This window comes from Vanessa atalanta, chromosome 19 (assembly GCF_905147765.1).
Source record: "Vanessa atalanta chromosome 19, ilVanAtal1.2, whole genome shotgun sequence".
Taxonomy (NCBI): Eukaryota; Metazoa; Arthropoda; class Insecta; order Lepidoptera; family Nymphalidae; genus Vanessa; species Vanessa atalanta.
In genome coordinates, this window is record NC_061889.1 from 920552 (window position 1) to 947341 (window position 26790).

Below are 26790 nucleotides of genomic sequence, written 5' to 3' on the forward strand. Positions count from 1 at the left end.
AACGCTCGTCTCTTGGCTATTTCTTTTGTTATTGAATATTTGACAAAAAAAAAAAATTAGACTCACTGAGTTTTTTCGCCAGTTCTTCTCAGGTTTTTTATTTTCTGAACCGGTGGTAGTGTAGTGTTCAATTTTGTCAATCAATAAGTGGAATGCTTTCATATATGTATAATAAAAGAGTTTATTTGATCTGACCTATATATCTGTGATAAAAATTAAGCCGTCAAAGCAAATCACAAACATAAATATTGTAGAATGTGTGTTACAAACACATCGCACAATTACGCACACGATGTACACACACAGAGATAGAGTGCCTACTAAAAAGGCGTTGATTAAACTAAAAGACTATATATTTTAGTACATGGTCTTAAGCGTTACCACTGTTGGCGCGGAATCCTGGCTATATTAGAAACTAACGAGCCGCCTCGGCTTCGCACGGGTGCAATGCTAATACTAAATATACTACAGAATGTCTTACAACGTTCACAGTTTTTCAGTCATTAGACAATACAATCCGCTATGCTCCTGCGTTTTAAATCTGTAATATCTTCAAAAATATTCATTTAAATTACATGCTGTAAAGAGCCATATTGATCTATATTAAATGCACAATGTATTTAAGGTACTTAATTAGATAAGGTATTAATGCTGTATTGCTTAAAATCGCTTCGAAAATAACTCATTTTTTCTCGTATAAAGTAAAGGATAAAAAAATGGTTATTGTGGGTTATCGCTAAGAGATAGACATATGTCACCGTGGACTTTTTTGAAGACCTTTATAAGGACAATGTACAACACTGTATTACATTATTTTAATTTATCTCGTAGGATTGATCCAACATTTGCAATGTAAGCGCAAAAAATGTGTTTATTTACGACATCACTTAGAAACCTCTAAAATTATCATTGTTTTTCTACTATGTGCATGTATTATACATATAAACCATCCTCTTGAATCAATCTATCTATTAAAAAAACCGCATCAAAATCCGTCGTGTAATATTAAAGATCTAAGCATACACAGTGACAGACAGCGGCAAGCGACTTTGTTTTATACTATGTAATGATATGCAAACGAGATAACTAATACAAAATCAAGAGAGTAAATAATAGTAATAACTTAATTGGGTACATATAAATATATTAGTAATACATGTAACTGAGTCTTAAAGATCAACATATAATATATAAAAAAGGGAAGAATACAAAATAACTCCTAACAACTGCCATATTGGTCTAGTGACTATGAGGCCACAGATCTAGAGATTCTGGTTTCAAACCCCAGGTTGGGCCTATATAATATTAAAACATTAACAGTCTGTAAAATTCTCACTGCTGGGCTAAAGCCTCCTCTCACTTTCAGGAGAAGGTTGGAGCATATTCCAAAGCGAGTTCTTGGATACACATGTGGCAGAATTTCGTTGAAACTAGACATATACAGGTTTCCTCACGATGTTTTCCTTCACCGCTGAATACGAGATGAGTTATAAACACAAATTAACATGAAAATTCATCGAAACTTGCTTGGGTTTGAACCCGCAATAATAGGTTAAGATGCACGCGTTCTAACCATTGGGCTATCTCGGGTCCCTTCAGTTATTGAGTTTTACGGTCGAAATTTTTTATTATATTATGAAAAAATATTTTTTAAATTATCTTCGTAGTTGGCTGGTATCCTATGCGATTGTATATCACCCGTGTATCGGACGATATACTTAAAAAGGCAAAAAAAATAATATTCCCCCTGGAGACATTTGGAATAGTCACCATATTGAATTTGACATCGCGTTTTTTGTTACATCTGTGACAATTCAAACAACGAATCGACTTTTGATAACGTCGTACAGGTACCACAATAACATCGGGAATATTCTCTTTAAGTATTTGTAAAGTCATTACAAAGACAATAACAATAAATTATTTATCAATATTTTATTATTTTAATCTTAAATTAGAATTTAATTTATTATAAAGTTTATTTGGGTGTAATAAAGTAATAACGTATTTAAATGTTTTAGATTATTTTCCACGTTTCGTTCGATTTTAACTTCCGAAGTGGCAATGGCTGCGTTCTGGTTTCTGGTTTTGACGCTATTTGCAGGTAACACTTTTCAGTCTAAATTTTTTTTAATTTCACTGCCAGACTGAATAATTACGACATAGTCATCAATCACCTTATCGGTTGGAAGGGTGATTCAGTGCGATTACCTAAAGAACTCCTTTAGGCTCGTAATTGCATCTCTGACCCAAGTTTGGCGGCCACCATCAAGTGTACCATTTATCTTTTACCATACGTTCCTTTTTTATAAATATTTTGTATTATAATAGTTCCAATAAAATAATATTTTTTATAAAATTTAGTATCGACATTAATTTAGATATCTCACTTCCAGGAGCACATTCGGCTTCGCCGCCCACTCGTATTGTGGGTGGTAAGCCCACCGAAATTGAGAAGTATCCAAGTATGGTGCAGGTCGATTACATAAACCTTTTTACTGATATCTGGTCCCAATCTTGTGCTGGCTCCATCCTTACCTCTAGATATATCCTTTCTGCTGCTCATTGCTTCGCCGGAGGGTAAATGTATATTTGTTTTATAACATAAAAATAATTATAAGGTTATTTTTTTATATTTCATACATATTTATTATTGAATTTAAAAAAAAATAGAAAAATTTATTCTTTAGAATAAATCTTAATTTTTTTTAAATATCCTTAATTACACTAACAGTATAATTTGTCCTATGAAACAATATTTTTTTACGGTAAACTTGGACCTTTATTTGTTGAAAATATAATGTAAAACGGACCCCAAAGTTGGACAACCCATGTCTTCACGTATTAATGTATTATCGATGTGAAGAAATATCGATATTGAATTAAAAATATAAACTCCGCAGTTTCTACAACCCAAATTTACGCCGCATCCGGGCCGGTTCCACTTACCGCAACGCCGGTGGTGTGATCGTCTACGTTGAAGATGCCTACAATCACCCCAGTTACGGATTACGGGTATACGACGGTGACATCACAGTGGTCAAGCTTCGAAGTGCTCTCACTTACACGCCTGTTGTTCAACGTACAACGATTGTATCTCAGGGTTCTTTAATACCTGATAATTTTCCTGTCGTGCACGCTGGTTGGGGCAGAACTACGGTAAGTGAACATCTATAACAATGTTTTGTATTACTACTCATTACTATATTCTTAAGCATATTAAAATCAAAATAATCTTCATTCAATTAGGCTCAAAATTAGGTGTAAAATTTGCTAAATTAGGTGCTTTTCTTTAAAAAAGACCTGTAATCTATTGACAATACATAATATCGTTGGAAACATATTGTGAAGCAACTGTCAGTATATCGATTTCTTTATAATCATCTCGAAGAGTGTTTCGAGTTCCAAGTATAAAAATAGACCGGACAGTTTTGCAGCTTGTAGACCAAAAATATATACCGTAAACCAAATTAATAACCCAATTATAGTAGTTGTATATAGTCGATCAATATCAATATAAGTTAGTTATCTAACTGCTTATACTGTAGGGCTTATGCCTCAAGGACGATAAATAAGGATTCCATTAGTCTAAAGTATTCTAGAAGTATTGCAGTATTAGTTACATTAAGATCACTTATGTTAAATAAAAGCATCAGCGAGTCTTTGTAAATTGATGGCGGATTGTTTATTATTTTTTACAGTGCCACATTGGCTTCATGCTACTTTTTTTTAATTTATATACTTATATAAAATATAAATTGACACATTCTTAAAGGTTTTTCTGTAACGATAAATGGTTGTAATATTCATCTTGCCTTTATATTATTTTATTTATGAGACAGTGGTCTTATTTTTTAACAGGATGACGGTATACCATCCGAAGTTCTACTTGACGTTACTGTTTTCACTGTCAACAACAAAGTGTGCACTGATCGTTACGCTGCTATACCAGACAGTCCCCCTGTCACCGAGAACATGATCTGCGCTGGTCTACTCGATATTGGTGGACGAGATGCGTGCGGCGGTGACTCTGGTGGTCCTATGTATATTGGAAATATTACAATTGGTGTTATCTCTTGGGGAGGTGAATGTGGAAATGGTACATTCCCAGGAGTCAGCACCAATGTAGCTTCTTACTCTGATTGGATATATGCTACTGCAGTTTAAAAGTAGTACAAAATAAAATATAATTGGATTTATTTTGTTTTATTTTCTCAAATATTTTATTATGCTAAGGTTTTTGAATTTTACTTAGCTTCTCTTGTATGACATTATACTTTGAAAGTAACATCGGTAAATAATCTTTTTTTTAACACAAATGCTGCAGAGTTAAGTCTTATCGCCAATCCGTGTATATGGGTACCCATTGCAATTTGGCATCAAAAGTAAGGATTTAAGCTTACTCAACTGGAACCATCGAGCTTTTACATTTTGAACAATTGTTGTACGAAATATTACAATTTTTGTTTTTTTTTTTTATTACTAAGCCTAACATTATTGACGCTAAAAATGTGTACTATATCAGAGATGGCGTTGTTTTCATCGTTGTATTGTACCTGATTTCTTTTAATTTTAAAAACGAACTAAACAAGCAAGTCATTTATGTACAGAAGGTATAGCACTGGTCCAAGAATTGATCCTTACCCTCGTACCACGACCCCAAGGGACCCTGTGATTTCTAAAAGGCTTCATAGATATTCTTAATAAGCTTTATACCTGCTTTGATAGTCGAGCGACCCCTCGAATATTATATCCTAGAATATTTTTTCAAATATTTTTAGGATAGTTAGTATTAAGATTGGCCAATAGTTGTTGGAGTCTGAAGAACTAACAGATTTATATATTGGAATAACTTTAATATAATATACACTTGGTAGTAGGGCTTTGTGCAACCCTGACTGGGTAGCTACCACCCACTCAACTCAACAGTAGTCAATATTGTTATGTTCCGCCTTAAAGGGTGAGTAAGTCAATGTAACTTAAGGCGCAAGGGACAGAACATCTTTAGTTCCAAGGTTGGTGGCGTATTGGCGATGTCAGGAATAGTTAATATTTCTTACAGCGCTAATGTCTTTGGGCGATGGTGACCACTTACCATCAGGTGGCCTATTTATTCGTACGTCAACACCTTCCAGCACCGTGGTTGTCGGACGAATTAAAAAAACTGATTGAGAAAAAAAGACACGCTATATACAAATTTAAGATGCATGCTACTGACGCTAATAGCTATAAATATAGAAAAGCTCGGAATCGATGCAATACAGCATGTAGAGACGCTCAACCACGCTACATTCACAAATCTATCGAAAACGGCGACACTTCAAAATCTTGGAAATTTCTAGAACACTTAGAGTTGGTAAATCATGAAATAACTCTCCTTAATCATGATTAAAATCGCTTGCCTGGGTTTGAGCCGCAATTATTGGAACAGAACGGAGCAGAAGTTTCATGATCATCAGTGAGTCAGTAGCGAAATCAAGGTTTTTATGCAATTGTAACATCTTATATTTAATAGGTCCGCTATTGAAAATGACAAGAATTTTATTTATCAAGTATAATCCAAACCCAAGCTAAAAGGATAGGAAAAAACGACGAAAATGTTTGAGAAAAGGTAGCTGGCGCTTGCAAAAATATGATGGCAAATTCGCTATCCATCTCTTATAAAAAAATATTGGCAAATACCTACCACAATTTAATAAACATGAGTTATTATTAATAATATTATTAATGTCAATTAAATGTATGACGGGGCAAGATGCGCCATCTTGTTTATTCATACTGGTTCGAAAAGAGTGTCAATGGGAGTTGAACGGCGCTCTAGTGAAGTGTCGCGTCGATGGAAGCGAGGCGGCCATCTTGGATCGACAGTTACATTCAAGTATTCCCGCGCACCACGTTTACGACGAATCGCTAATTTCCAACATTATCTTTATTCTTTTGTAATAGATTCAGTCATTTATGCGTGTTTTTGTAAATGATTTATTAACGAATCGATATTGATGACTATTGTGAATATATCTGTGTAATTGATTTGTTTAATTAAAAACTTACTAAATTTGTGGATTGTTCATATAAAATCGTTTGAATATACGCCCACTTATCTCGAATAATCCTGATATTGCCAATAAAATGTCTATATGTATTTTATTACAAATACCATAGCAACAATGCAATGCATTGTTTTTGTTAATAATTTGCAAGAACTCTTGTTCATTATGATCCCATTCTTTTAACAATAAATCACACTGTATCCTAGACACCTTTAGTCGTCATCGCCGTCATCATAGGCAATAAAAAAAATTGTATGTTAAAAGATAGTAAAATAAAGAATAAACAACAAGTTGAACGAGGATACTTTTCGAAAATTGACTTCGTTATATGAGTAATGTCAGCTGACGAACGAACACAATATTTATAAAAATATTTTTTAATTATAATATTATTTTATAATAAAGGATTAATAAATTGATAAATAAATATAAAATAAAAACAAATTAAAATTATTTTTTGTATATATTTTATTCATTGAGAGGACTTTTTTGACATTAATGTACAGTGTTGCAACAGCAAAAAAAGTTAATACCGTCGGTCTTGAGAACTTGTAACCTGGAGTAGCAGCATGTTGTTAATGTCATTCCTTTGCATCGCAAAGCACATCAAACCGTTACTCTTGGAATTTATGTATTAACATTCATATAATATTCCCATTTCATCAGTATGAGAGTGGTATTAAGATTGGGCACAATGGAAAATACTAACGTCTAATATTCTGATTCATCATTATCCATGAATATAAATGTATACTATTATTATTTATCAATATTTTACGACTATATTCTAAGCTTAGACATCAATTAATTATCAATTTGATTGGGGTGTAATAAAACAATAATATATTTAAATGGCTATCAATGTTATTTTCGTTGTGTTTGTGTGTATCTTACAGAGCGGCCATGACTATGTTCAGGTTTCTGGCGTTGGTGCTGTTTGCAGGTATTTTTTTGTTCTAAACATTCCATACCGAAAGTTGTAACTATACAAACAAGATATCTACATCGTTTTTCAGTAACTTTAACAAAAATCTAATATAATCCAGTGGTCAGGGCGCATAATTTATTACCAAATGGGGTTAAACCCGGCGCTCACCACTAAATTTTCATGAGTTTAAGTTTGAGTTTTTTTTTTAATTGGATTAGTCATCATCAATTGTATTTGAGCAGCATCGAGGAATGAGCGCGAGAGGATCCCGAGTTAAGAGGCGTTTGTCCAGTGGGACGTTTACGGGCAGATACTTTTATTTAACATTGTCATCCATCTGAAATCTCATGTACTCTGTGTCTTAAATTATACTGACCCATTTTTCTCTTAAAAGCAATAAACAATAATAATTCTAATGTTAATAAACGTAACGTATTGAGGCTAGCAATGGCAAGACTATGGTACTAATTTTGAACCTTCCTTTTAGGAGTCCATTCGGCTTCCTCTCCCCCTCGTATTGTTGGCGGCGAGCCCACAAGTGTTGAAAATTATCCAAGTATTGTCCAAGTGGATACCATCAATCCTTTAGATAATATGTGGCTCCAAGGGTGTGCTGGCTCCATCCTCAACATTAGATATATTCTGTCTGCTGCTCATTGTTTCGAAGGAAGGTAAATGTATTAGTACCAATTATGACATAATTTATTCAGTTATTAAAAGAACCCTATAGAGTATTTGTAAAGCGAAGGCGAAGGTGAAATTTGTAAGCTTAAATTTTATATATATTATAGGAATACAGTTATTTACATTAAAGAGTTGTAACAATAATTATGAGTGCAAGCCTGTTAAGATGTATGTGATTTAGAACATAAGTTAAAAAAATTATAAGTATTTTTTGAATAATTGATTTGATAATTAAATTCGTATTTTTCGCAGTTCCTTCAGCCCCATCTTACGTCGAATCCGAGCCGGTGCCAGTCACCGTAACACCGGTGGCTCGATTATCTACGTTGAACACGCTTACAATCACCCCAGTTACGGACTACGGGGTTTCGACGGTGACATCTCTGTGGTCAAGCTCATCAGTGCAATAATCTACAGTCCTGTCATTCAACGTACTTCAATATTATCTCAAGGATATATAATACCCGATAATGTTCCTGTTGTGTATGCTGGTTGGGGGCAAATTGGGGTGAGAGAACATTCACACTTACAAATACTATTGTTATTGAATTAATGATAATTACTAGGTAGGGATTAATGGTCTCGTTCTTACAAAAGAGATTGTAGTAATATTAATAAATATTTAAATGTTTCTATAGTGATAAGACGTTTAATCTTGTCGATATCGCGTCTGATAATGTAATTTTTGTAAATAGTAATTCATGGATCATGGCCACGTGCTACGTTGGCCCATAATATATATTTATTTTTCTTTTAATAGAACGGCCAGCCTCCATCCAGTGTTCTTCTCGACGTGTCTGTTTTAACAGTCAGTAAAGAGATTTGTCGTAAGGGCTATGCCGTACTGATCGATAGTCCTGAAGTTACTGAAAATATGATCTGTGCTGGTCTACCCGAGATTGGTGGTAGAGGATCCTGCAACGGTGATTCTGGAGGTCCGTTGTATTTAGGAAATATCACAATTGGTGTTATCTCTTGGGGAGGTCTTTGTGGATATGCCGCTTACCCAGGTGTCAACACTAATGTTGCATCTTACTCCGATTGGATCGTCGCTACTGCAGTTTAAATGTGGTGCAAAATAAATGATATAATTAATTAACATTTGTTTTTGTCAAACGATCCTAACCAACTGAGGTAAGGTATTACTTTTCACGTACCGTGTGTATATTTAATAACTTAATATTAAACATTTATGTTTTATGTTTGTACGTTTGATTTTTTGTTTGTCAATAGATGTTTAGGACACTTATCTAAAATTTATTTATTATACGATTATAATTGAAATATTTCGGACCTATAAGTACAGTACCTCCATAACTGTAATACTTCTGAGATCTTCGATCAAAACTACTTATTCAGAGATCTATACTAATATTATAAATGAACAAAATGTTTTAGTCCGTCTCTCTGTTGTTCCTACACGGCAAAACCACAGAACCGAATTTGATTATATCAGCTGTGAAGCAATGTTGAACTCCTAATTTTACGCCTTACTCCTCAAACCCGATGACCAATCCCTAAGCTGCGAGCGAAGGCGCCGGCGATAACATATTTATACGTGCTATTGCTTGTCAAACTCTTTATATTTTTCACTGTAATCGGGTGTTGTATTTGTATGTTAGAAGGTGAAATCACCTTCATTGTCCGATGAAAACCTATGATGACACCACATACATACATATATACAAGTATAATATAACCAAGTTCCATCCGAAGAAAGGTTTTAAGAGTGTCTAAAAGCAACGTACACGTTATTCATTTTCGAATCGTTTTAATTTGAATATTTTAGAAAATAATCGGCAAGAAGCTCACCAGTTACTCTTTTTCATCAGTCAAAATTAATTTACAACGAATACTAATTCCTCTCTAACACTTAAACCTGCACAATTTAATAATAATCCTTATTACTACATCGTATAAATCAAAGTCGCTTCCCTCTGTCCCTATGTATGCTCAGATCTTTAAAACTACGCAATGGATTTTGATGCGGTTTTTAATAGATAGGGTTTGTATGTATTACGTGGAAAGCCAATAGTTTCAATTAAATGTCGCTGACAAGATTATAGTAGTAACGGGTAAACGCGGTGACGTCATTTGTTGTTGAAGTCACGTGGACAGAGTCGTGTTAGAGACTACGCGGACTGTATAATGGATGGCCTATCAGCCGCCACACCTCCAAGGCAAATCTGTCGGTGTAACTATCTAGTATCTATACCTAATTATAGTGAATTGTAATTTGTAATAAAATCTTTGGTTATACCTACATCGAGTTTATTTTGATACAATATCGTAATGGATTCCGTACCACCGAACAAAGACAAAGACAACTCTAACTCTCATCCAACGCTGGCGCCGTCATGTATAATACATGCATAATAAAGTAGAGGAACACTGATAATTTTAGAGGTTTCTAATGTGATGTCGTAAATAAAAACATTTTTGTACTTACATTGCAAACGCTGACTGATAACCCTACAAGATAGATCAAAATAATGTACAGTATTGTACATCTTAAAAAGGCATACAAAAAAGTCCGGGATGGTATATGTATATATAGGGATAACCCACAATAACTAGCATTAGCATTAGCATTAGCAGCCTGTAAATTTTCCCACTGTTGGGCTAAAGGCCTCCTCTCCCTTTGAGGAGAAGGTTTGGAGCATATTCCACCACGCTGCTCCAATGCGGGTTGGCGGAATACACATGTGGCAGAATTTCGTTAAAGTTAAACACATGCAGGTTTCCTCACGATGTTTTCCTTCACCGCCGAGCACGAGATGAATTATAAGCACAAATTAAGCACATGAAAATTGAGTGGTGCCTGCCTGGGTTTGAACCCGAAGTCATCGGTTAAGATACACGCGTTCTAACCACTGGGCCATCTCGGCTATTTTTTATTATTTAATGTTTTACGAGAAATAATAGTTTTTTTATGAAGCGATTTTAAGCAATACAGCATTAATATAAACTTAAATAACTTGATTAACGTCAAGTTATTTAAGTATCTTAAATATATTGAGCATTTAGTTTAGATCAATAATGCAGTATGATATTTAAATAAATATTTTCGAAGATATTACAGATTTAAAATGCATAGCGGTTTCTATTGTCTAATGACAAAAAGTTGTGAACCTTGTATGTAAAGACATTCAGTAGTAGATTTAGTATCAGCATTGCACCTGCGCAAAGGTCGGGCGGATCGCTAAACTTTGACGAATCAATATCAAAATAAAGATTGAAATGTACTTTGTTCAAGCAGAACATATATGAAAATAAAATATATGAAATAGGTACACTTTGAATCGTCATTTTCTAGATCTATGTTAAACGTAAAGCTACCACCGGAAGAAGAACCTCTATACAAAATTGAGGTTAGAGATCATTTTCTGAGTAAATCTGGCCTTGATGAAGATACATAATTGATTGCACACTTTGGAAATAAGATGATCGCCTCCAGGCTGTTTCAAATAACTAAATGAAATGAATGTATGAAAACGATAATGGTAAATAATTACAACTAAAATATATCCCGCTGAAATTCTTCCGCTGGTTCTTTTCAGGTGTTAATTTCCGAACCGGTGGTAGATTTTTGATTATCAGCAAGCAAATGTTACATTTCTATATCGAATACAGATTTATTACTTTGACTTTGATATTGATTCCTATAGTATGTTTTCCTAACCCAAGCTCCTAAATCCCAGATACGACGCTCTCCCTCCTTATGTCCCTCGTCCTATTAATGTAAAATGGTTTTTAACATTTGTATTTAGTCCACTTTGTAAATCTTTATGTAAATACTATGAGCGTAATAAAATCAGCTGTAAATCATTTTGTACTATTATGACGTCAAAATTAAATGAGCTTGTGATTTCGACCGCACCCTCAATATCCGTCGCGTCTTCTCCATCGCGAGTGACATTTTCGAAATAATCTGTAACAAAAAGAAGAAAAAACTCTAATACTCCCTTAATTTATATCTTTATGGTGTACATTAAAATAATATTATTAATATCATTATATTCAGATTCATAAAATAATTCGCAGAGTTCTTGTATATTGACACATGTTCTAATACTTATGGTTTTATCCATTTAATAATTCAATGTAGAATCATTGCCCTAAATTAGTGACATTCTAGAATAACTACCAAAACTTCCAAAAGGAAAATACTTTGACATGAGAACAACCGAACTGAACAAATGAAACTCAGCGGACCTCCTTGCCTATTTATATGCTTTGAATTGTTTTATTATATATATCCTGTTGCTTTTAAACCTATAATCTTTATATAGGTAACTTTCAAGTCTCCTCGCCTTGCAATTACTGATAAAATTTACACCGGTTGTAATTTTCGTCATAAGAATTCCGGTGAGTGATGATTTTTATAAGTCTTTAGATTAGTTCTTTATAAAAGTAGATTATAGGATTTCCGATTGATAAGGATTATATATTGTTATTGTCAGCTATTTATACGATACTATGTTCCGTATGTTATTTAAGGGAGATTATGTAAATACATTTTATGCGTAACTCGTATAGTAAATATTTTTTGGATTAATTTAAAAAAACCTATCTTGGAATTGTCTTTGTCCAAAGTAGCAAATAATGTGCACCCTCTTTTAGTTATTTGTGGTACTCACTCGTTGGTAGGTTGAGCAAGCTCGTCTGGGAGGCACCATCCACTCATCTATATGTATATTCTACCGCCAAAGAATAATACTTTTTATTGTTGTGTTGCCATTTCAATGGTGAGTCAGTGTAACTAAAGGCACGAGGTACATAACATCTCGGTCAAGATTGGGGCGTATTGTTTATGAAAGAAATGGTTAATGGTTGCTTCGTCAGCGTCTAAGGCATTGGTGACCACTTACCATCAGGTGGTTTATTTGCCCGTCGGACGACCAAGGCATTTAAAACAAGGAGTAATGATGCACTAGCGATGGTCACCTTAAGTAGGTTCGTTTGTGATATGGCACACCTATGCTCTGATATATTGTATCCAATACTTAATATAAGTGTCAGTCTGAAAAGTCTTTCTTAACGTAGTGCGGAGGAGGTCCAAATAACCGCTGCGCATTAGAGTTCGTCTCGTTGATGATATTCAAGTTACTTACTTTTACGTTACTTAAATATCTGTTTTGGGGAGAGATTAGAAACCTGCTTGCACCCGCGCGCTTGTTATGTACAATTTTCGCATGGTACTTTTGATAGATTCGTTTTTTTTTTCTTTTCAAATAAATGGAACATGACTTAATATAAAAACTTTACCGAAACCCATAATTTCACACATAAATCATATCCGCTGAAGTATTGCTATAAATATGCAAATTATTTTATCATTGATTAATTTATCGTTCATAAAAATGATGTACGTAAACATTTTTTATAGATGGTGTTCTATTAAATATTAATAACAATTAACGTGGGTGCCTGTATTTTATGTCTGAGGATTTACTTCGACTTTAGAAGTGAATTGATATTATATATGCATGAAAACTATTTATCATTCGTACCTATATTAAGACAAATATCAGAAAATCATAATTAGAAGGCAATTCGTTGATAAAATAAAAATAATCTTAGTTTTGTAGTGTTAGTAGTATTGAAATTCACCAAAGAAAAAGGGGATTCAAGACATAATATGACCATGCCCACGTTCAGGTCGTAGTTATAAAGAGGACTGTCTTGTACGAGAGGAGAGACAACTATATAAAAACCTAAATCAGAGACATTTAATAACAATAAATGATTTTGAGTTTTTGCTGGAACATTGACATTTTGACATGCATTCTTAACAATGCGGGCAGACAGACACCGCCTTTAATGGAAATAAATGTTAGACAAAATTAATGGACTGTTAAACAATGTACATGTTTCAAAATAAACGTATATCATATTGATGATTGCACCTCGTGATATTAATAATAATAATAAATAATAAATATTGGACAACATCACATACATTACTCTGATCCCAATGTAAGTAGCTAAAGCACTTGTGTTATGGAAAATCAGAAGTAATGACGGTACCACAAACACCCAGACCCAAGACAACATAGAAAATTAATGAACTTTTTCTACATCGATTCGGCCGGGAATCGAACCCGGAACCTCAGAGTAGCGTACCCATTAAAACCGGTGTACACACTACTCGACCACGGAGGTCGGTCGATAATAAAACTCATATTTAGAGTCAAGTTAAAGTATATACAGTAAGTGTACGGCGCTCGAGGTAATGAGATTGGAAACTACGACTAAAATGTGTCAGTCCTTTGCCCCGATTCTGTCCTAATTAATATTACAAATGCAAAAGTGAAAAATTACGAATTATACCTAATTCGTCACTCTCTCACACTCATACACTGGTAAAGTTACGGGCGGAACCTAGTCGGAATGAGTATTAAGACGACAAATAAAGTAATCTATACACATAACCTTACCAAGATTCACGAAAACTCATGCAACAAACACATTATATTTTACTCTGCAATAATTATCATTTTCGTCATCATCAGCCCGTTTCAGTCCATTGCTCCATATTCCTCTGCTAAGGCACGTCACTAAGCTCGATCTTTAGCTCTCCCCCTCCAATCCCTACGTACGGCCTTACGAATATCATCGCCCCATCTGACTTAAAACCGCCCTACGTAACGTTTACCAACTATATTATTATGATAATAATTTATTTGTAAACGTAGTAGCATAACATTTAAACGAATATACTAATATTTACTAATGCACATGATGACTACTAACATCTAGACTAATCCAAATGTATTTTAGTCAAAGTGAAACATGTGTAAGATTTAATTTGACTTTAATATCGCTAATGTCCTGCCATACAAAAACATATAATATTAAGATATAAAATCTAAATATAAGAAAAATACTAATATAAATAAGGTTTAATAGAAAAATACCATTAGTTACGACTTGTCTTTGTCTCTGACTGTAAAGTCTCGCGTCATCTATCGAAGAATAACTGTAAACTTGGGGATTTATTTTTTTGTCCGTGTGTTTTGGTATAATACGCGGATAAGTAATTTTATTTCTTATAATAATATTATTTATCGTTTTATTTTATCTATATTTATATATTATTTATTATTCGATATTCAAATTCTAATCTTTATAAAAATACGTACAGCGATGTATCTTTATAATTATATCATACTAGCTGAACTTGCGGCTATACCCGCGCCAAATTGATGAAAGTTAACCTATAGCACACAAACCGTTATCCCCAATTTTACACACTTGGGGGTAAATTAAAACAAATAGCCCATAAAACTTCCCCAGAACTCAAACTATCTCCATACCAAATTTCATTTAAATCGGATTAAGCGTGAAGTAACAGACAGAGTTACTTTCGCATTTATAATATCAGTATAGATAATAAGTGCCGCTTTAAATATAATCGTTAAAATAATAAAATGTGATATCATTTAACATACAACCTGTATAATACTTAAGTAATATTCATTGATAACAACATATATATAAATGGGAAGATATAGGAAATGGTTAGTAGAATAACATTTGGAACAGCAAAATGACTCTATTCTGGGTTTTGGGAGTAGCACTCTTCGCAGGTTGGCATTTGATACAATACATTATTATTACTTTTTAACATCATGTTTTATTAGTCCATTAAGTCATTTATTCCAAACTGAAATTATCAATTCTCAAATTTAAAAGTTAGCTTAACGATGTTGCTATTTTATGTTGTTTTCCAGGAGTTGCCTCGGCAGGGAACCTTGCCTTGGAAACCTACCCATCAACGGTTCAAGTAGAATCTTTGGATATCACCGACTTGGATACCTGGTCGCAAAGTTGCGCTGCCAGCGTTCTCACAACCAGATATGTCCTCTCTGCTGCCAGTTGCTTCTCTGGACCGTAAGTTTACAATTTATGAAGCTATATACTAATAACGAGACAGATGTTTTAATAAATAATACTAGCTTTTTATTTCTAACATTTTTACTTCATTGACCATTAAAAAATCAAACGAAAATAAAATTATATACGCGATAGTAACTCTGTTATGCTTTCACTGTCAAACTATAGAACAAATATTCATGGAATTTTGTATAAAGTAAATTTGAACCCCAAGGACATAAGTTACTCTTTGATACCTAAAACCTAAGCCAGTAGTAAAGTAAACGCAAAAAAAAACCTCGAGTGAAACGAATCAGATGTACAAAGGAATTTAGATAAAAGTATTTTAATGACAGTAATGTTTTTCACATTTTATTCATAGACAATTTATGTTTTAGTCTCTACCAACGTGAATTCCGTCGTATCCGTGCTGGCTCAAGCACCCGTAACAGCGGTGGTATCATCGCTTACGTCGAAATTGAAATTAACAACCCCAAATGGGCCAGTGGCACTCTTAACGACGTCTCCGTCGTGAGACTGTTGACCCCTCTAGTGTACAGCGCATGGATCAGACAAGCCACGATTGCCGGTGTCGGTTCAGTAATCCCTGAAGGAGTTGGCATCGTTCAAGCAGGATGGGGCACTGGCGAGGTAAGTTGAGAAACATTATTTACTAATTTTATTAATTACGATTTGCCTTAACTTCGTGACGATATATATCATTCATCTTCATCACTTGGTGTTAGGGCGTTGTGCACCCATAATTAAAAATATATTAAATCGTCAATTAGCAGTACTTAGTATGGATAAAGGACAAGTAAACCAATTTACACTGGTTATACCGTCAAGGAACATAACATCTAAGTTCCCAGGGTTAATGGCACATTGGCGAAATAAGAAAAGGTTAAAATTAATTTCGATATCAACATCAATTTGATGACCATTAGCCTATTTGCCGGAACTCCTGACAATTTTACTAAAAAAAGAAAGTAATTTTCCTATCTGTACCTCAGTCCTGAAATATACCTATCTATACATACGTATATAAAATAGTTTGATGCTTGTATCATTTAATTATTATTTTATTATGGTGGGTTTTTTTATGCATGACTAGAAACACGACGACTAATGTGTAAAGTGCTAATTTACATTCGAGATATCAATCAAATCAGACTTAGCATACATGCTTTTTAAAACAGTACTGACAATGACATTTTTTATTCATACATTGTTATAAATTTAATATTCCTCAAAGCGATCTGTTTGGCCTTAGATCGGATAGAAGAAGAAGATAGAAGGCGGATGGGCATACATCATTGGGTTTCTTAGTGTTTATAACTTTATCAATTCAATAAACCGTTGAATTTTCACACGACCGCTACATTAATGGTTCTAGACGGTTTCATTAAAATATAAATACAGAATTTTTCGCTAGTGAAAAAATCCTAACGCTACCGCTAGTAACCGCTGTTCCAATCGTTCGTGATTAAGATATGTATAATCAATGTTTCTGCATAAATTTCAGACATCCGACGAAATCAGCATCTCTTCTCTGGTCACCGTGAATGTTGCCCAATGCGGCAGACGTAGATTAACGAAGCGAATGGCAACTTTCGCTGAAGGTGAAGATAAAGAAGATATCGAGAACGAAAACGAAAACGAAAATGAAAACGGAAATGAAAACGAAAATGAAAACGAAAATGAAAACGAAAACGAAAATGAAAATGAAAACGAAAATGAAAACGAAAACGAAAATGAAAACGAAAATGAAAACGAAAATGAAAACGAAAATGAAAACGAAAATGAAAACGAAAATGAAAACGAAAATGAAAACGAAAATGAAAATGAAAATGAAAACGAAAATGAAAACGAAAACGAAAATGAAAACGAAAATGAAAACGAAAATGAAAATGAAAACGAAAACGAAAATGAAAACGAAAATGAAAACGAAAATGAAAATGAAAGTGAAAACGAAAGTGACGAAGAAAATGAAAGTGAAAACGAAAGTGACGAAGAAGATGAAGGTGACAATGAAGAAGACGAAGATGACAATGAAGAAGATGAAGACTATGAAACAGATGACAACAATACCTTACTTTGCGGTGCCTACAGCGAGGATGTTAAAGGCTCTAACGCTGACGTCGGTGGCCCTTGGTTCTTCGGTAACATAACTCTTGGTATTATCGCTGGAGCAAACAATGCCAACAATTCCTGGTCAGGAATCTTGAGTACATCTGTTGCATCCTACACCGACTGGATCATCAGTGTTGCCGTTTAAGATTAAGCGATCGAATGTTTTATAATATGTAATTTTTTTATGTATTAAATAAAACAAAATATATTTTACCTCTGTTTTTGGGCCTTACTCGCTTAAGTAATAAATTTAATTAAACAATAAAAAAATACAGCCGTGTGGTAATTCATCAACTTCATATCGGCACTAGCCATGAAACTTAACATGTATTATCACTTATGCTTATAGCTACGCCTTTCAAACCAGAATGTCGAATCAATATCGAAATAGCCTTTGTTCAAGTAGAGATTCACAAGTATATTAAATGCTGTGTTAAAAGTAAAGCTACAACCAATTCGGAATTTAGATAGTATCTAAAGAGAAGAACCAGCAACATTCTTTTCCAGCATTTAAACCATACAGTAATGTTAGTTGGACTGTTCGGCGGTGAAGAAAAATACCTTTAGAGACTCTACACGTGTAATTTCAATGATTTTTTGCTACATGTGTACCCGAACCTATTTGAGCGCGTGGTAGAATAGCTCCAAAGTTTCTCTTCACAGGGGGAGTCTTAGCCCATTAGTGGGAGGCGCTTAAGGCTTTACTTTTTTTTACTAAAAATATTACATATTATGATTTACTAGTCTGCCTAGTAAAAGCTTGTAAGGAAAAATTCGGAAACCCAGAGGTAATCTTAACTACTACAGTTCGATGATAACCTGCATCACGCATACACTCATTTTACTTCGGTCGGGTACACTGTTTTTTTACATCACTGTTTTTTTAAAAGGATTTATAAAATGTTAACAATAATAACACTGATTTAAGTAAATTGTCTCATAATTTTTGTAATAACAATTTTTTTTTTAATTATACAAAAAATAGCAGGCGGTACATAATATAATATTATGAATCAAGATTGATATAATTATATCATTTTAATTATTAACTATTGACAGACTAAATAAAAGACTCGTAATTTTGCATTACCGGGAATTTGTATTCGCTTTTGTGTGCTTCTGTTTAATTTACCGCGCGCTCTATCAACCGTTTATTTTAAAATTTGAGTATTTAATATAACTCGATGTATAAATGTTACGAATTTTAAAAAAAGTTATCGGCTATACAAACTAACCAACCTATATACTCTTAATTGATTAATATCGAGAAAACTTCCCTTAGTTCCGTGCAAAACTTCATCTTATTAAAACCATAGGTTGTGTGAGTTATTAAGTCGATTAATATGATGAATAACACTGTGAATTTTTACAGGCCTTAATATTTTTAGAATATTTACGTTTTAATCAAAATTTGCCTCCATTTTTTGTTAAGATCACAAATACATAAAAAACAAAATTGAAATTGCTGCCGTACAACGCGACATAGGTGACAAAAACGGTAACAGCATATTCCCTTTAAATAACTATTATGGTGTTAAATTCATGTATTTGGTCACCATCGCCCATAGACATTGGCGCTGTAAGAAATTTTAACCAGTCGTAAATGGACCACAAACTTTAGAAACAAAGATCTTATGTCCCTTGTGACAGTAGTTACTCTGGCTCACTCATACTTCAAACCGAGGGACATCAATATCAAGTACTGGCGTTTGGCCGACTCTAGAGGGGGTGGATTTTACTTAAAATTCATAACACTACGGCAATCTCTTGCTTGAATAGAATAGTTGGAATTCAATTCCCTTATCTTAACCCTATTGCTAAATATGGAAGTTATTAATATTTGCTTCGTATATTAAATCCAAAGATCTTTGGCTAGAAGCTGACAGGCTTCTAAGGTAATTAATATAGATTAAAAATGGGAACTAAATGACTCCATTTATGAAATTATCAAGGAAATATTTGGTTAACCAGAGACTGATCTTTTTGGGTCACGCATAAATAATAATAATAAATCATGTTTCAGACTATATATCCATTTTGTTAGTACACATTTTTTTATCCTAGTGTTTGTGCAATAAAAAAACTAAAACTAAAACAGAAAAAAAAAACTGTTGAAAATATTGCTCAAAATGTATATCGAGCAAACGCTAACCAGGTGCATTTGATATTGATGCATTTACATTGTGATGGTCTTATTATTTTTATCCTATCCAACATTTTCAATTATTAATTATTAATGATCAAGCTACTGGTATCGTTGCGATTCCCTATTGGCGTAGTCAACCTTGGTATCCAGTGTCAGGTTTAAATTCATTAAATTCGTTTAGATCAGCCCTTTCATAAATTTTAGGCATACAGTTAAGCAATAATTATTGTGAATCAAGATTCTTAAAGGGTGTATTTAAAATAGGGCCTATATTTCGGAGATATGAAAATTCATGCAGGAACTTAGTGCTCACATTTCTGAGCAAACATTTTCTAAATAAATCATTAAAATTGAACATTGCGTAAGAGACGCAGAAACTCGGGTCAATGTGTTTAGACTTTTTCACTTTCCGTTGATAACGTATCGTTCTCTGAGATTGGTGCTATTATTAACATTACCAATATTATTAAAACATCATTTCCTAACCGATCAAAAATTGTCATTGACAAATTTACTGTGATATTTTTTGAAAAGATGTCTATTTGTCGTCCAAAAATCTTTTCGTCTTATGTTACCACATTACCAGACCACCGCAAGCACAATAGATGAATATTAATTTCTCCTTACAACTAAAAACATTTGGGAATGCTGCTGCCAATTCATTAGTTTATCCCATGATAAAATATATATTGAAGGAGAGAAGAGTAGATATGAACAAGTTACGTGTGCAGATGGTGCGCGGCTGTTTCTGAAAGTCGACGTGATTAAATAATCGCGGGCTTGACGGTAATTCTCTGTGTTTTCAATTTTTTATAACTAACCCCTGATTGATATTCAAATACAGGAAGAATGGGCATTTACGCAGGCAGTGTTAAATTCCTAATTAAATTAAATGTCATTATACAATTATTATAAGATTATTTATATTTTGGTTAATTTCTTTAAATACAAGTTTATATTTATTAGATTATCTATGTTAAAATATAATAATTTCCATTATTTTGCCAACCGCTAAACATCTATGCCCCATTCCAACCATAGTAGGAAAAAAGCCAAATAAACAACATTTGACAGAAAATTGATGCGGTTGAGACCTTTATGTATGATATTCACAATGGATCTGCGTAAAAATGGCGTTTTGAACGACGACGAAATTATTATCGGAATTTTGGAAGTAAAGTTAAAGTGGAAATAAGCATTTAAGCGTAATAGTGCTGTATTATAATTAAAGATATATATTAATCATAAATTCTTAGTTGTGCACAATATAGCTGAGTTATTAGTTATAAATACGTAAATCTAAGGTTTGTTTATATTTTTTCCTATTTCCATTGAACAAGGCTATACATGTTACAACCGAAGAGAATTAATGTCCCATCCATTTTAAATATTCTATACATACTTCGTTAATGTACTAAATACCGCAAAATTACTGGTTATTTAAAGAATAATATATATTTTACTAAGATTGTAATTTGATTTTGTCTGTACTATGCTACATTACTATATTGTTTCATAAACCCATGTAAACCATATCTCCTTAGTATCCTCATATTGCGGCATTCAATCATATCAGTCGATCAGGATTTATAATTTCACGAACAATTTCCTGAGTCTAGTAGCTAGTTTATAAAAGGAAGCATTAGCATTAGCATCCCGTAAATGTCCCACTGCTGGGACAAAGGCCTTCTCTCCCTTTGAGGAGAAGGTTTTTGGAGCATTTTCCACCACGCTGTTCCAATGCGGGTTGGCGGAATACACATGTGGCAGAATATCGTTGAAATTAGACACATGCAGGTTTCCTCACGATGTTTTCCTTCACCGCCGAGCACGAGATGAATTATAAACACAAATTAAGCACATGAAATTTCAGTGGTGCCTGCCTGGGTTTGAACCCGAAATCATCGGTTAAGATGCACGCGTTCTAACCACTGGGCCATCTCGGCTCCAATGTGGAGTCGGGCTAATTAATGTCCAGTACTTTTTTGTTACTTTAATTTGTAACTTGATGATTAGAACAGTTAGACGTAGTATCATTCGAACTTTACATTCAAATAGCACATTTATGGCTAGAACATTGGGTAGATCGATAATAAATGAGATCCTAGAAATTGGCATACTCCTGGCATTTTATTTCATAACTATTTTTTCTGTTACTGTACTTTGCCCACCCACCATTATGCACCCTAATTGGGTGAATTAAAAAATAGCCTGTGTATACCTTACTTGAAATATCTACACACCAAATATTATCTTAATCGGTCCAGCGGTTGAAGCTTGTACAGGTAACAGATAGAAATTATTTACGAATGTAGAACATTTGTATAGATAGTATGGATTAGAGATTACAGTTATTGGTGGATTATATTTTGCTTAGAATTATCAACATAATCTATTACATTGAATTGAAATTGAGAGATTAATTATTTAATATTTTTAGGTGTCATTGAATTTGAAATTTACCCGAAGACCACTTAATATCGATTCTAATCTAAAGCAAATTTGATCCGTCTGAACGAGATAGAAGCAGGATTTCCTATCATATTATAGCAACAAAAAATATCCAAGCTTGCCAAGTTTAAACTATTCTTATTTTATCTATTTTTTTTGCGTTATTTTAAAATTGATCTATAAATTATTAACATGAATAGCCTGTAAATTTCCCACTGCTTTTCACCATCTTTCCTTTTGCGGAGAAGGTTTGGAGCATATTCCACCTGCTGCTCCAATGCTGGTTGTGGCATTCTCATCTGACACACCTCACGATGTTTTCATTCACCGCCGAGCACGAGATGAATTATAAACACAAATTAAGCACATGAAAATTCAGTGGTGCTTGCCTGGGTTTGAACCCGAAATCATCGGTTAAGATGCAGGTACTGGGCCATCTAGGGTCTAATGATCGATAAATATTTATCATAATCAAAAGATGTGTTCTCGCTAATTAGCTTACTTTTTATTAGAACATAGTACTTGGTAAAGTTGCCATCAAACATGGCAACTCTACCAACGGTAAGTAGCTTTACCAACAGGAGAGTGCAATCCTTTATTTCTTTCATTATACAGATTAAATACATTTTTTAATTTTGGAACAATTTTTAGAAGAAAATACGGTTATCAGTTAACAAAACTAATTTGAATGGGATAATTCCACGGCATCCATTTTTTACAATTATTAATTCGAAATTCGTCAGACATTTATCATCTAAACTCTGTGTTCAAGAACTTTTATGCTAAGGAATAGATTGATTATATTAAAAATGCCTTAGTGTTTGAATTGTGTCATATAACATTATTGGCAATGTTTCCGGCCTTTGCCGTCTAGCATGGGATGGTAACTATTTTATGATTTGTAGTGACATAGTGTTGTATACAAGCAAGAAAGAAAAAAAATATATTTATGAGACAGGGTTTCAAAGTTTAAGTGCTTGTTAGTTTACCATACATAGTTCTTATTACTTACTTACAGGACTCAATGCTCATCAATATCCAAACGGATAACGTTCGTGTTTGCATATAATTATATTTTCAAGAATAATAACAGAAGCTAACTTGTTCCTAATAATGATTTCTGGTTGACTTAGAATTTTGGTCAAAAATGGACCTTAACAGGTCTGTCAGGTATGTCTTTTTAACAGGTATGTTAAGTGGCAAAGTTGCCAGATGTGATGATTATATTTATATATCTAATGTCTGGTGTATATTTTAATGTCTAGTCTTTGAAGTATATTTCTTAATTCAAAAATAGTATTCTGACATATTAAACTAATAAACCATCCATTTGAAAGTAATTCCTTCAGGTTCTGATACATCATCATCCTCCTGCCCTTCTCCCAATTTTATTTGGGGTCGGCGCAGAATGTCTTTTTCTTCCATAATTCTCTATCCGACGTCATCTCACAAATAACATTCTCTACATCCATGTCGTCTGACAAATCTTACATATAGAAGAATTGGATAAATCACACCTAGTAAAATTTTTGTTTTCTATTACAAAATCGTTACAATGTAAGATTTTGGCCGTGCAGGGGGAAAATTCTAATAACAAATAGTCACTTCATTGCAATCGAATCGTCAACGTATCGTAATCGTTCTTATTAATATTTAGTAGAATTGACCCAATTTTATGATAATTATCTACGCGTGTAAACTAAATCTTTCTGTTTATTGAATCCTTATAAATATTTATGAATAACTTATAGGAACCATTCACACCTGATATATACTATCTATTTAATACCCCTGTATCTCGGTTATTAGATTTCAAGTGGTATTTTCAAATTTCACAATAAAGGCTTAAAGTATTTAGATATTATTTCGACTACTGTTTCTTGTACTTTAATAACAAACATATACATGGTGTTCATATTTACTTGTGTAGAAATAAATATTAATACTGATTTAATCATTATCTTTATGGGTTTTCTTTTAATCATCACAAAATTATGTCGTATGCACTGAAACATTATAATTAGCAAATATTAAATTATATAAATAATTGTAAATAATGCTGTTATTTATAGAGCGAATTGGTCAATATTCTTTATTACCATTACGAAAATCTAAACCTCTAATCAGGACAATATGGCTCATGTAAAAGATGTATATACATTAGCAGACTGTAAATTTCCCACTGCTAGGCTATGGGCCTCCTCTCCCTTTGAAGAGAAGGTTAGGAGCATATTCCACCACGCTGCTCCAATGAGGGTTGGTGGAAAGATGATGTGCGAGTATTAATATAAATAAAACTATTTTTATATATTATCCATTGAAAAAAGGCAAACCTGTCTGGGTAGGTACCATCTACTCATCAGGTATTCGGCCGCCAAGCAGCAATACTTGGTATTGTTGTGTTCTGGTTTAAAGGATGAGTGAGTTGGCGTAGCTATAGGCACAAAGGACATAACATCTTAGTTCCTGAGTTAGGTTGGTGGCGCATTACCAAAGTAAGGGATGGTTAATATTTCTAAGTGCGCCATTGTCTATGGGCGGTGGTGACCAATTAACATCAGCTGGCCCATTTGCCAGTCCGCCTAAGTATTGCATAAAAAAAATTACTAAGAATCTGTAATCTGCTTGTTTATCCTTTATAATGAAAAGATAAAGTTATTATAGATATATTATGTAGATGTAATTATAGGAGATAACAAAGATTGCGAACGTAATATAAATATTTGGGAAGCGTGAAATGAATCATTCGAAGTAAAGAAGTGAATTATAATGGCTCTCATCTGGTTATTGAGTCTCGCCCTCGTGGGTAAGTTCGACATCAGTCTTACACATTGACATCAACGATTTCGAATTTCGGAAAATTATTAGTGTTATATTCTTTAGCGTATAAGGAGAAATTAGTCCATGAATATATTTCTATAAAATTATTTCGTCCATCAGGTACAGCATCAGCTGACTATTTGCAAGCGTACCCTTCCATCGTGCAAGTAGAGACTATCAGATCGTGGGGCTTCTGGGAGCAAACCTGCGCCGCGAGCATCCTCAACTCCAGATATGTGCTCTCTGCTGCCTCTTGTTTCACTGCATCGTGAGTGGTTTAATGTTTTATTGAAAAATAAATTAAACACTCGTTAGTTATCCAAAACTTATAAACAGTAACTATATCTTATATATTAATAGCGTAAGCCGATTTTTGTCCCAGTGATTATAGGATGATAGCTGCTCATAAAAATAGGTTATAGTCTCATTTTGAAGAGCTCCAGCCGTAGATGTGTAGAACATTAAAAAGGATTCTTGATTGCAATTAATTATTTAAACAATTGTTAGTTATATAACAATTATGAACTATACCTATATTTTTTAACTATTATTACTCATTTTTTCAGACCATCTTTACATCGTATCCGCGCTGGCGCTGTGTTCCGAAACACTAGTGGTATCATCAACTATGTCGACAGAGTGACCAACTACCCCAGAGTAAACTTTACCAACCAGGTTCACGACATCTCCGTAGTGAGACTAGCGTCGGTTCTCACGTACAGCTCTCTCATACGACAGGCTGCTATTCCAAAGCCGCATACAATTATCCCCAATGGAATAGTTTTGGCGCAAGGAGGTTGGGGTCGCAGCAATGTGAGTTGATTACTGAATATTAATTATTTGTTAACTGTATGTGCCTGTATGAAATTACTTATTATTCGATTGAGTATATAAATACGTTATTCTCCTTGTTACAGTACTCATACTCTCTCAGCGTTTCTCAAGTAAGGACGGTCAGTGCTAGTCATTGCGGTGTCAACCAACCGGCCAATCAGACAACTTTCAACTCCACTTCTAACGTCCTCTGTGGAATTATAACTCAAGGGTTCAACGTCTCCAACGCTGACGGTGGCAGTCCTTGGATCTTCGGCAACGTCACAGTGGGTGTCGTCAGTGGAGTCGACCTCGGAAACAGCCCGTGGTCTGGCATTATCGCTACCCCAATCGCTTATTTCACCAACTGGATCCTCAGAACCGCTGTATAATACGTAAAGGAAAGAAATTAAAAATTTTATATACAAAATAATTTTATTTTTTTACCTTTATACCTTTAAAATAAACAATTTTTTCTTATAAAATAGTAATATACAAATATTTTACTACCTCTACGTAAAGTGTTGATCAATAACTTTTTCAAAAAGCGATTATTGTTCATCAGTTTCACGAAAAAAACTATTTCGATTAACTAATCGAACTAATCTAAGAAATATTCAACATATTAATTCAAAACTGACACTGAGTCCCTGTTTTCCCTACCTACCCAGGTAGGTAGTATTACCTGTCTAGTAATTGAAACGACGGTGTATTTTTAAAATTACCACTTATTTTTAGGTCGAAGGAAATTTTAAATAATTTAATAGATTAAAAACTTGGTTCATTATATTTTTAAGTAGGAAGATGTGGCAAAAATAAATCTTATGCCATGAAGTTGGACGAAACAAAAAAAAATACGTATATAATTATCGGAATTTACAAATCTC

General features: G+C 33.7%; 4 protein-coding genes across 4 annotated transcripts; all 4 read left to right on the forward strand.

Moving 5' to 3' along the window:
* The first annotated feature begins 2042 nt into the window (after positions 1-2042).
* On the forward strand, positions 2043-4182 carry LOC125071332 (trypsin, alkaline B-like). Its single transcript, XM_047681531.1, has 4 exons — positions 2043-2104; positions 2397-2580; positions 2904-3159; positions 3862-4182. The coding sequence occupies exons 1-4, from the start codon at positions 2065-2067 to the stop codon at positions 4165-4167; spliced, it is 786 nt and encodes a 261-aa protein (XP_047537487.1). The 5' UTR covers positions 2043-2064; the 3' UTR covers positions 4168-4182.
* Positions 4183-6953: 2771 nt separating this feature from the next.
* LOC125071555 (trypsin, alkaline B-like) lies at positions 6954-8728 on the forward strand. Its single transcript, XM_047681875.1, has 4 exons — positions 6954-6993; positions 7466-7649; positions 7915-8170; positions 8423-8728. Exons 1-4 carry the CDS (start codon positions 6954-6956, stop codon positions 8726-8728), a joined length of 786 nt encoding a protein of 261 aa, XP_047537831.1.
* A 6451-nt stretch (positions 8729-15179) lies between these two features.
* LOC125071556 (trypsin, alkaline B-like) lies at positions 15180-17818 on the forward strand. The gene is made up of 5 exons (XM_047681877.1): positions 15180-15254; positions 15399-15558; positions 15939-16191; positions 17066-17312; positions 17526-17818. The coding sequence occupies exons 1-5, from the start codon at positions 15215-15217 to the stop codon at positions 17816-17818; spliced, it is 993 nt and encodes a 330-aa protein (XP_047537833.1). The 5' UTR covers positions 15180-15214.
* A 7221-nt stretch (positions 17819-25039) lies between these two features.
* Positions 25040-26295, forward strand: LOC125071557 (trypsin, alkaline C-like). The gene is made up of 4 exons (XM_047681878.1): positions 25040-25076; positions 25211-25358; positions 25657-25903; positions 26008-26295. The coding sequence occupies exons 1-4, from the start codon at positions 25040-25042 to the stop codon at positions 26293-26295; spliced, it is 720 nt and encodes a 239-aa protein (XP_047537834.1).
* Positions 26296-26790: the final 495 nt, after the last annotated feature.

What these genes read in the sequence shown, in the direction of transcription:
- LOC125071555 (XM_047681875.1), top strand. Translation starts at nt 6,954, where the DNA reads ATGACTATGTTCAGGTTTCTGGCGTTGGTGCTGTTTGCAG. An exon ending in GCTCATTGTTTCGAAGGAAG is followed by an intron (nt 7,650 to 7,914) that starts GTAAATGTATTA and finishes TATTTTTCGCAG; the next exon opens with TTCCTTCAGCCCCATCTTAC. An exon ending in CTGGTTGGGGGCAAATTGGG is followed by an intron (nt 8,171 to 8,422) that starts GTGAGAGAACAT and finishes TTCTTTTAATAG; the next exon opens with AACGGCCAGCCTCCATCCAG.
- LOC125071332 (XM_047681531.1), top strand. Translation starts at nt 2,065, where the DNA reads ATGGCTGCGTTCTGGTTTCTGGTTTTGACGCTATTTGCAG. An exon ending in GGTTTTGACGCTATTTGCAG is followed by an intron (nt 2,105 to 2,396) that starts GTAACACTTTTC and finishes TCTCACTTCCAG; the next exon opens with GAGCACATTCGGCTTCGCCG. An exon ending in GCTCATTGCTTCGCCGGAGG is followed by an intron (nt 2,581 to 2,903) that starts GTAAATGTATAT and finishes TAAACTCCGCAG; the next exon opens with TTTCTACAACCCAAATTTAC.
- LOC125071557 (XM_047681878.1), top strand. Translation starts at nt 25,040, where the DNA reads ATGGCTCTCATCTGGTTATTGAGTCTCGCCCTCGTGG. An exon ending in ATTGAGTCTCGCCCTCGTGG is followed by an intron (nt 25,077 to 25,210) that starts GTAAGTTCGACA and finishes TTCGTCCATCAG; the next exon opens with GTACAGCATCAGCTGACTAT. An exon ending in GAGGTTGGGGTCGCAGCAAT is followed by an intron (nt 25,904 to 26,007) that starts GTGAGTTGATTA and finishes TCCTTGTTACAG; the next exon opens with TACTCATACTCTCTCAGCGT.
- LOC125071556 (XM_047681877.1), top strand. Translation starts at nt 15,215, where the DNA reads ATGACTCTATTCTGGGTTTTGGGAGTAGCACTCTTCGCAG. An exon ending in GGGAGTAGCACTCTTCGCAG is followed by an intron (nt 15,255 to 15,398) that starts GTTGGCATTTGA and finishes GTTGTTTTCCAG; the next exon opens with GAGTTGCCTCGGCAGGGAAC. An exon ending in GCCAGTTGCTTCTCTGGACC is followed by an intron (nt 15,559 to 15,938) that starts GTAAGTTTACAA and finishes TTTATGTTTTAG; the next exon opens with TCTCTACCAACGTGAATTCC.